The sequence below is a fragment of the Haemaphysalis longicornis genome, unplaced genomic scaffold (genome assembly GCF_048455015.1).
Source record: "Haemaphysalis longicornis isolate Haplotype H1 unplaced genomic scaffold, Haemaphysalis longicornis Haplotype H1 scaffold_4, whole genome shotgun sequence".
In the NCBI taxonomy this organism is placed as follows: domain Eukaryota; kingdom Metazoa; phylum Arthropoda; class Arachnida; order Ixodida; family Ixodidae; genus Haemaphysalis; species Haemaphysalis longicornis.
In genome coordinates this window covers 64,081,728-64,091,631 of record NW_027526361.1, presented here as the reverse complement: position 1 = coordinate 64,091,631, position 9,904 = coordinate 64,081,728, and the positions used below count along the sequence as shown (strand labels likewise).

General features: G+C 52.7%; 1 protein-coding gene across 1 annotated transcript; it reads right to left on the bottom strand.

Moving 5' to 3' along the window:
* Positions 1-7,941: 7,941 nt before the first annotated feature.
* On the bottom strand, positions 7,942-9,199 carry LOC144179776 (uncharacterized). Its single transcript, XM_077708213.1, has 3 exons — positions 8,900-9,199; positions 8,590-8,817; positions 7,942-8,505 (listed from the first exon to the last, which is right to left on the bottom strand). Exons 1-3 carry the CDS (start codon positions 9,197-9,199, stop codon positions 7,942-7,944), a joined length of 1,092 nt encoding a protein of 363 aa, XP_077564339.1.
* Positions 9,200-9,904: the final 705 nt, after the last annotated feature.

Below are 9,904 nucleotides of genomic sequence, written 5' to 3'. Positions count from 1 at the left end.
TAAATTCCAGTGGGACCGGTGCTTTGGTGGGATTGCGGCCAAGGCTGACAAGCGTCTCTGCTGACAGCGATTGCCAAGTACGGCTGGCAAGCGTTTCGGAATTCGGGAATTCTGGGTTAGCAACTTTCCCTTGTAAAAAAGGAAGAGTGTCGTTCACTCAATTTGTAGAAACAGTAGATACTGTTGTCGTACAAAACAAGTTCAGTGAGGGGTGCCACAATGGTAGAGGACAAAGTAGGGGTTAGCACTCAACAAATGCCAGCAGCAAACGTTATCGTATAACCCAGAAGACAAGCATCTCACGGGCCATTTCGGGGGGGGGGGTTGAAAAAAATAGGCCAGTAGAAAAGCGATCAATTTGGCGGCCGCGTCGTGTTAGCTCCGGCAGTTTCACTTGTTGCAGGGGCATCCAAGATTGCCCGGTTGTGAGATGTACGGCGCTTCTTCCCCTAGTTTGGACAGGGTACACTCCGTTAACGCACATTTAGGCACGCTCTCCGACACCCTAGTCAGCCCTTCCGGGAGTCGCCTCAATGGTGCCTCTGAGGGAAATGAGCGGATCACAAAAATCTGAACTGTGAAGCTGTTGAGCAAACCGGTTGTGTATGGTGCCCGCAGTTAAAAATATCAATAAATATCGAGCGCTCGTCCACGTGTGCCTCGAGCGCACGTTCGTCAACCTCAACATACCCAGTGCGGGTGGGCTGAGGATACCTACTTACGAGATTGGCCAACATTGGCTACAAAAAAAAAAAAACATTAGTCACCATTACGGCCTGCGAAAGTGGATGCCCAGCGAAGATGTTGTAAATCGCTACAAATGATGATGGAGGACGCTAGGAAATGTTTCTCGTCGTCTCGGTGGGCTTCGTCGGTTGCGCCGTATTTCAGAGCACCGGCACTTTTTAGATGCGAACGCATCTCATTCACTCGCCTTGTCCCTGCATCCATCCGGCGTTGTCGGCGTCCACCCCTCCCCCATTCTCCTCGCCGCGCCAGCTGCGCTCTCCGCCGCTCACCCCCTCTCCTCTCCGATAGCGAACTCTCTTGCGACGGGCATTGGATTGGATTCGATTGGATTGGCGTGGCTTGGATTTGGATTGGATTGGATTAAAGTGGATTGTGTTGGATTGTGTTGCGTCATAGCCGCGGCAGACGCACTGGCGCCGGCGCGTCCCCTCACCGTTATGCGCGCTATAAAACCCGGTGCCTGCGCCGCTCCGCTCCATCGTTCCAGCGCCGTTCCTCCGCTGTCCAACGCTGCAACGCGAACCCCCTATGCGTCGCATCTGCACAGGGGTTCCCGCGAGGGGAGGTGGGAGTTTTTTCTCCCCTATTGTTACATGGCGCCGCCATAACCATTGGTCAGTTCACATCACGTGACATTTTTTTACACTGCGATGGTTAATAGTCGCTGCCATTTTGTTTTTATGCGTTTTAGTCGGTCAAATCTGCTCTGCGGCTGCCCGCGACTGGCGTCGTTTCGAATGCGAATCAAAGACAACGCGTGTAACGGCATTTCAGCAGCAGAAGTGTGTCCAAAGACGCCGTTTTGCTTCATCTTCGGTTGTGTCGTTAAGAAACGACCCGGTCGAGATTAACGGCCAGGCCGCAGATGGGGCAATCCCGCCACGCTGATGAACGTCAAAATGGCCGCGGCTGTTGATGAGCGTGCCTCAGTAGCGGTACTTAATACCTTATCTACTGACGCTACCTCGGCTTCACTGGCGGCTAATGTTGGGACGTGCATAGCTGGACGCATGCGCTCGGCGTCTTGGGCCAGAACTGCTCCTTTAGTGACACCAGTCCTGCCTAGCCTGCAAACATAATCTGCAAACACCTCCCTCCCTCCGTTACACGTCCGGTTTCTCACCCATTTTATCTACTACTTGGCCGTGAACCTGCTTTGCCTTTAAACTCACTACTTCCTGCCTCCTCCTCTGAATACGTTCGCGATGCTATCACTCGGGCCCATCAAGCTCGTCAACTGGCTCGCGACAACCTTGTTGCTTCGCAGGTATCACTTGAATACAGGGTACGGCGAACGTCACCGCATGGTGCACTTTCCTCCTGGGCTCCCTCGTACTGCTCTGGTCCCCTGCGCGCCGTGTTGGCCTCTCTGAAAAACTGCTTATAGGCCCATTTTTGACCATACAAAGTGCTGCGTCGCGTCTCAGATGTGACCTAAGAGGTTGTTCCTGCCGCCTGTTCTGGAGTCTTGCGATCTACTCTCCCGCCTACCAGTATTGTAGACGTCTCCCGTCGAAAACCATATCAGCTACCTCCGACCGGTTCTCCTTAGAAAAAAACTGAGACGGCGGCTATTCCCTTGGGGTCATGTGAAGGCACAATCCCTGTGAGAGACAAACATGCCATCGGCGCTGTGGCGCTGGTGGAAGAGGACGAGAACGGCGACGCTCGGCCCCTGACTCCCGCTGCTGGTTACCCCAACGCTTCCCAGCCTATGCTGACTTCTATATAGCTCTAAATATACGTATCCTTGCCACTTAACAATATTCTTTAGCAGGAATACTTGGTGGGGGGTGTAATTGTTCACAGGTGCCTTATCATCCATAATGCAGTTTCGATGCTTGTTTTGTGGTTTCCTTAAACAAATTCTCAACCCTATGACGAATGCCTGATTAGCCTGACGCATGCATTCGACGTCTTAGCCCTTGGTACCTTGCGTTTTTGCCCAGGGAGCTCGGTTTTGACCATGGCGACGAAACCGTTAAGGGGAGAGGCATGCAGTACTGCTGTGCTCGCCGTATCGTGCCAAAACTTGCTCGGAGTGAGAAAGACACGTCATAGCGTACTTCCCTCATTCGTTTATCCTCGTGTCATCGTGCGAATGCGGTCTGTACTATATGAGGTCATCGACTTGAATGTGGAAGCTACTGTAGGTGATCATTGACTCTATATGGCCCGGCCGCGGATAGTTCGCATGGCCGAGGAGGATGCCGCGCCTCTAGGGGCTCGGCGCGCAAAGCATCCGCTGCAGACGATAAGTGGCGCTGGCAGAGTGGCGTACAAAAACATCGACCAAAACGATGAGCTCACTGTGGGCTTGCTCAGCATTACGTCACTGAGATACCACGCCACCGACGTCAACCAGGACACTACAACAATACTAAAGCTCAACTTTGTTTCCGTTAATGATCACCTACAACAGCTGTGCCATTCAAGTCTTGCGCGAGGGTGTAAGCTTCAACAATTTTTGAGGAAAGAAGAAAAAGACGATTGGGAATCGTTGGCCAGAAAGACTGCACACTGCTATCGATCCTTTTTCTAGTATACCCATAGGCACAGAAAGAAACTGCGCTTGCTTGGTGATGCGTACTGAAACGAGCAAACTGTCGTTAAGCCTGCTCGACCCTCATCCCCCGCCCTATTTCACCTACTCAGGACCACATTCTGGTGGAGTGCCCTTGCAACCCTACACAACCAAACAATGACACCGGAGAGTAGCTGGCTGTTGCGGCGACTCTCGAAGAGCAAACGGAACTTGGCAGCCCACATCATCAGAGCCATCAGCGGCTGCCTGGACCGAGGCGCCTGATTCATCCCCACCATGCCATGACCAATAAAGTTTCTATGTATCCATTTATCCCCCGAAGCCCGACTCTGTCATCCTGAGAAGCGATGCTGGCAGACTCCAGCACAGCGACTCGGCGCTTGCTGACGTCCAGAGCGGAAGATGCATTGGCCACAGCTTCCCAAGAAAGCACCCTGGACTCAGGGTGCTTTGGAAGTAAGGCTCATTCCCTTCCTTCCTTCACTCGCGTGTACCAGGTTATGGCGTGGCTATCTCTTTTAGCGAAAACAAAAATTGCGTGTGTCTATGACTTTACAATTCAAATGAGTTCTTTTCTAATTTGGGCCATTCTATTCATCCGGGCTTTCATTATAAACAACACCCCACAATGCACTGCACCGCGACAAACACTTAAAAATACCTACATACCAAAGCGGCGCTTCAAGGTACATTGGTGTCGGCCTTGCAGATTTTGTCCCTTCGTTAAGGTGCTCCCGTATTTTTAGGGGCGAAGCCTGTTAGGGGCTCTGTCTTTTTGCCTCTAATGTCGTCGTCGTAACCGTCGTTTGATGTAGTCACGGTACTAAAAATTCCCCGCATTTCCCCGAGGGGAAGAATGTGAAAGTGCGAATGCACGAGTTCAATTTGCGTGGTTCGGTAATGTTCGCGAAAGAGAGATCACACACACACACACACAACTACAAAGAAAGAAAGATGCATTTATTCACAGACACCTATTTGTGTTGTCGTTGTACTTGATTGCTAGAGCGGATCTCAGCTTTGAAATTTCGTGTCAGTACTCCTTTAAGCGGGTGCATTAGCCCTTCTCACGCCCGATTCCTGGCCAATCCCCCACGTGGGTATGTGCCATGTCAGCGGCCAGGCAGCGCGCGCCCATCTCCCCCCGTTGCCAAGGAAGACGAGGAGATTCCTGGCCAATCCCCCACGTGGGTATGCTATGCGGACATCGCCGGTGGACGCAGGTTCAGGGTCGCTTAAGAAGTGCATTCGCACTTAAAACACCGGGACACTCGTTTACGCCTCGCGCTAGAACGTAACGCGTACTAAAAAAACACCGGGACACTCGCTTACGCCTCGTGCTGGAATGCTTCGTGCTTCAAAGATGCGATGCTTTTACAGCAAACCTGTATACCTGTAGCGCCCCTCCCCCCCTCGATGGTTTCATCTCCGTTGGCAAAAACACCAAGGCGCCAAGGATACATTTATACACTGCATGCTTCCCTCCTCCCGAGGTTTTACGTTAGGGAGATGGCCCGGGATTTTTTTTTTGTCTACATGTGCGCGTGCGCGTGCGTGTGTGTTATACCTGCACGACGTTCCCTGGCTTCTCTCTCGTGCTGCAGCTGCACTCAGCAAAAAGAGAAATCCAAGCATGTAGTTAGCGTAAGAATGTCCTAGCCCAGAGTCCTGAACACATTCTCTTTTTGTGATTTCCTGTCATGGTGGTGGTATGGCAGTAAGGACGTCGCGGTGAGGGTGTGGCGGGCGGGAACGCCACTCTCAATGTGTTTCGGGTGTGTAGGCTGCATTTACAAGCAATTGGTTAATGAAGAGTCTGCATGAGCGGGGAAAAGGTGGTACGCGACTGAGGTGTACAGTCCGCGGCAGTTTGTTCTTTTTGACGGGCGCGTCTATCCTTTTTGCGCTGGTGGATGCGCATCGTTGGGGATGGCGGGAAGACCAAGACAGCCTTATCTCAGGCACCAGTGGAGGTTGGGAGGGATTAATAGAGACGCCATGGGCCGCTTGGTTGCCTGATGAAGGTGCTTTGTCGCCAGGTAACCAGTAGATGGGTACGTTTGTGGTGGATGTGAATGCAAACTATCAAGTAATTTGCGACAAACAACTCAGATAAGCCAAACATTAGCGAAACTCTTGCCAGCGGACCAGTAGTCTCAATAAGGCTTCGAGAAATATAATTCTCGAATGTAATCCAAACACAGAGCAGAGGAAGAATTCGAAGAATTCGAAGATAAGTGAAGGAGTGAGTTCGTTGTACAAATATACTACGCCCAGCGTAAAGTCAAAAAGGACAATTTCCATCCGTAGGTCTAATATGTTATTCACTTGATGACTGCATTTCACGTTCTGATAAATGCGTGCGGAAAAAAACATACCAACTATTCTGACTGGTGACATTAACATCGACCTTTCCAAGCCAACAAACCTGCAGCAACTATCACTTCATTACGACGTTGCATTTTACGTCATGGTTAGTCCGTTGAAGTTGATGGTCCAACGTTAGAGGGCACAGTGTACTATAAACTAGTAACAACGCTTACGAATAATGTCACGCGCTATATGACAATTCCGCAGTTTGAAGATTCGGTCTCAATTTTGTCGTTTTTCTCTCTTTCGGATATCTTCATTCACCCATTGCAGCTGCGTCTACCTTTTTACTACTCATCGTATGAGCATGCCTCCATCAGTTCTCTCCATGCAAAGCTCTGACCACCGATTGGCGCGGCTGTGAGGAAGACATGGCCGTTTCTAGGGCATGCCAGTTTTGGGCCTTTCACATTCGTACGAACGTGTCCTTAATCGTCTTCTTCGAACTATTACGTATAGGTTGGTACTTTTCTTTCGTGCCTTTCTTTTGTTTTAAAGATATTTCAGGTCTCCTTCCAGTTCAACAACGATATTTGAGCCGCGTTTACCCTGCATGGCTGTTTGTTTAACGATCGAGCAGGAACGCGGTAGAAAAGATCGGGTCCGAAAGAACTCGCACGTCTGATATTCGCGAGAGGAATGTCCCGGGGCTTGCTGAAGCGCAGAACGAGATTCCAGGGACAAATATAAGACGGTGAGGACATCGGTGGGCTGCACGCGAGTTAAAAGCATTCCCAAGTTCTCCAACCTTTGGACGCCGGCGGAAAATACGCACGAACATTGCTGCCTTGTCTCAGAATGCAATATCCGGCGCGAATAATAGGCCAACGACTGAGGAAGAGCGCCTCTGCATTATTATATATACGCCAGCCGAAGATGGCTTCAAGCTTGTTGGGCGGGCAAACATATTCTGAAGGGTTACGTCAATAGGGACGACGCAATGGGCTTGGACACCCTCTCTTTATTTATTTATAGCATTTTCACGCTGACCCCTTTCCCATTTTGCCTCCACGAACTCGTCGTCTGGGGCTTGTTCCTGATTCACTTTATGTTGATTTGCCCCCCCTCGTCAAATTTTACGCTCCGTTTCCTTGCCTAAGGGTTAAATTTAACCTAAGGGTTGAATAAAATTAAAGCCAGAACCCTGCGTCGTTGAAGCTGTTTTTATTTATTCGGTTGGTATGCTGTTAGGTAGACTAGGGCACGGCATGCGCATGACACTGTGACTAACTGAACACAACCAAAATAGAGAGAGAGAAAGAGAGAGAGAGAATCAACTTTTATTGCGCCCAATAAGGTATTGGCTAGTGCACTCCGGCACCGGATGGGGTGGAACCCTCTTCTCGGGTCCCATATGCGTCTAGCACCTCCTGGCCCCTGGCTGCCAGCGCGAGCTGGATCGTCAGGTCGGGGCTAGACAACAAGGTCTCCCGTCGCTCTCGGGGGTCGGGTGTGGGAATAGGGGGGGGGGGGGGGAGGGGCGGATCTCAAGAGACTCGCACTCGGCCAGCACGTGTGCCAGAATGCCTTCTCTGTCCTTGCAGAACGGACAAGTACTCTCGTACCTGTCCGGGTACATCTTGTTCAGAAGTGTGGGATGCGCTAGCGACCCCGCCTGTATTCTTCGGATAATGGTCTGCTGTTTTCGACTCAATTGCGGGTGAGGCCTGGGAAATATACATCTGCGCTCTCTGCACATTTCAGTAATTTCTCTGTAGCTCAAGACGGGGCGCAGCTGCGCCGGCTCGCCCTCGGCCCGGACGGACAACTCTCGGGCGTGGTGGTCGGCGAGTTAGTTTCCTTCCACCTTCGAGTGAGCGGGCACCCACACGAGCGCTAAGGCTCGCCTTGGGGGCCTTCGCTTAAAAAATATCGCATGTGCCGCGGGGTATACCCTTCCTTTTCGGAAGCTGGCGTACGCCTTAGAGTCCGTGACTATAGTGCCGGCCCTCAGATGTGACAGCGTGAGGGCCACGGCAACTTCCTCTGCTTCGATCGATTGGGTCGTGCGGACCGATACGAAGGTCACTAGGGTGTCTATGGTGGTTACCGGCGCCGTAGCCTTGGTTCCGTATTTGGGAAGTGCCGCGTCCGCCTAGAAGACGTCGGGATCCTCTTCGAGGTGGCGGGTCAGCGCCCTGGCCCTTGGGGACCATCTCCCTTCGTTTTTCCCGGGCTGTATGTTCCTGGGAAGGGGTTTGGTCTTTACGACGTCCCTCCAATCGGGAGGTAATGTCTCGGTGTCTGCTTGCGGTTGGATGCTCCATCACACCTTCTTAAGGAAGCCCCGTCCGTGTTCTGTCTGACTTAGTCTGATCCTTTGGGTAGAGAGGTGGGCCCTCCACCATTTCGTCCACCGTGTTGTGCCTGCCCAGGCCCAGCAGTTTCTGCGTGGACGAGTGGACGGGCACTCCCACGGTGAGCTTGGTCACCTTTCTGAGCACCGTGTATAGGGCCTCACGGTCCGCCTTCGTCAGCTGGAGGTACGGGGCGGAGTAAGTGATGCGGGACACGATGAACACCTGCACCAATTTCAGGGCATCGTCTTCCTTGATTCCCAGGTTCCTGTTGGTGACACTTCTGATCATGCTCGAGATTTGCTCAGAGATGGTCTTGAACGTGTGTGTGGCCGCGGTCGCCTTGCCGTCGTCGCATAGCAACAGGCCCAGGATGCAGACCTGCTGCGTGGGCTCGATCTTCGTGCCGTCGATCGTGACGATCACGTTCGGCGGTGGTTCCTTCTTGGGCCTACCTGGCTCCACCATCAACAGCTCCGACTTGTGCGGGGCACAGCTCAGCCCGCAGGTCTTGGAATACTCGTAGACGGTTGTCACCACCCTCTGTAAGGTTTCCTCCACCCAGGCTTCGGAACCCGCTCGGGACGTCCACACCGTAATGTCGTCGGCGTAGAGCGCGTGGTCCACGCCTTCGATCTCTTGGAGTAACCTGGGCAGGGGCAGGAGGGCCAGGTTGAAGAGCAGCGGCGACAAGACCGACCCTTGTGGAGTGCCCCTGTCTCCGAGCTCCATCGGTTCGGACCATTCCTCTCCTATCCTTATGGTTGCCGTACGCTTGGTCAGAAAGTTCTCGACATAGCCGTACGTCCTTCGGCCGCAACCCGTCTTGCGGAGGTTCTCAAGCACGCTTCCGTGCTAGACGTTGTCGAAGGCACCCTTGAGGTCCAACGCAAGTATCCCGCGGGGTGAGTGTCTCGTGGCCTTCTTGAACACCAACCAGTTCGTTTAGCTGGAGGAGGACCTCTTGGGTGCACAGGTGCTGGCGGAACCCGTACATAGTAGCCGAAGTCTGGTTCGTCTCGTCCAGGAACCCTTGGAGTCTTTGGAGAACCATGCATTCCACGACCTTGCCCACGCAAGACGTGAGCGAGATCGGGAGCATGTTCTCGATTGTCAGCGGTTTACCCGGCTTGGAAATGAATCTAACTTCTGCTTCCTTCCATTCCGCGGGCAGTTCCGAGCGTTCCCAGGCAACGTTGATCTGGTCCAGGAGCTCGGCCGTCGCAGCGTCGCTCATGTTGTTCAGGAGTCGGTAGGTAATGGCGTCCGTGCCGTGTGCGCTCTTTTTGTTACTCTCGTCGATGGCAGTCAGTAGTTCTGTGATGGTAAAGGGCTTGTCCAGCTCCGGATTTTCTGGTCCACCATATTCCTCCGGCACCGGAACTGCCCGCGCTCCTTCTTGGTACAATTCGATTTCAGGTCTTCGATGAGCTTCTTGCCGTCCCCGCCGTAGGCGTTGAGAACCTTGGTGAGGTTTCGGTTCGTGGCCGCCCTACCATTTAGCGGGTCGACCAAGTGTCGCAGGAGGCACCAGGTCTTGCGCGCGGACAGCATGCCCTGTAGGTCGTCGCACGTGCTCATCCAGTTCTCCCCGCAGAGTTTGGCGGCGTACTCGGACATTTGCTTGTTCAGCGAGACTATGCGCTCGGGCAGCTTTGTGTTCCTTAATTCTCTGTCGTTTCCATCTCCGAGTCAGCGAGTGCCGAGCCGCCACATGTGCGCGAGCTTAGCGTCGACGAACGGTGTTTTTGCTGTCGTGGCGACGGTCTCCGTGAACTTATCGAGCGCGGCCTTCTCTTGGCCACTCCGCGTACAATCAAAATAAAGGTTTCGTTCTGGTTCGTGTATCGCATGCGGGTCACTTAAGGCCTGTCACATCTCGAACAAGAAGAAACATAAGACAGCATAACTAACCTATGTTGCTTTTTTACACGAAAAGCAT

Excerpts from the sequence above, each read along its gene's own strand:
- LOC144179776 (XM_077708213.1), bottom strand. The coding sequence starts at position 9,199 with ATGAGCGACGCTGCGACGGCCGAGCTCCTGGACCAGATCAACGTTGCC. Across the intron at positions 8,818-8,899 it reads TCCTCCAGCTAAACGAACTG|CACGGAAGCGTGCTTGAGAA; the intron begins GTTGGTGTTCAA and ends GACAACGTCTAG. Across the intron at positions 8,506-8,589 it reads TACTCCAAGAGATCGAAGGC|AGGGTGGTGACAACCGTCTA; the intron begins GTGGACCACGCG and ends GAAACCTTACAG.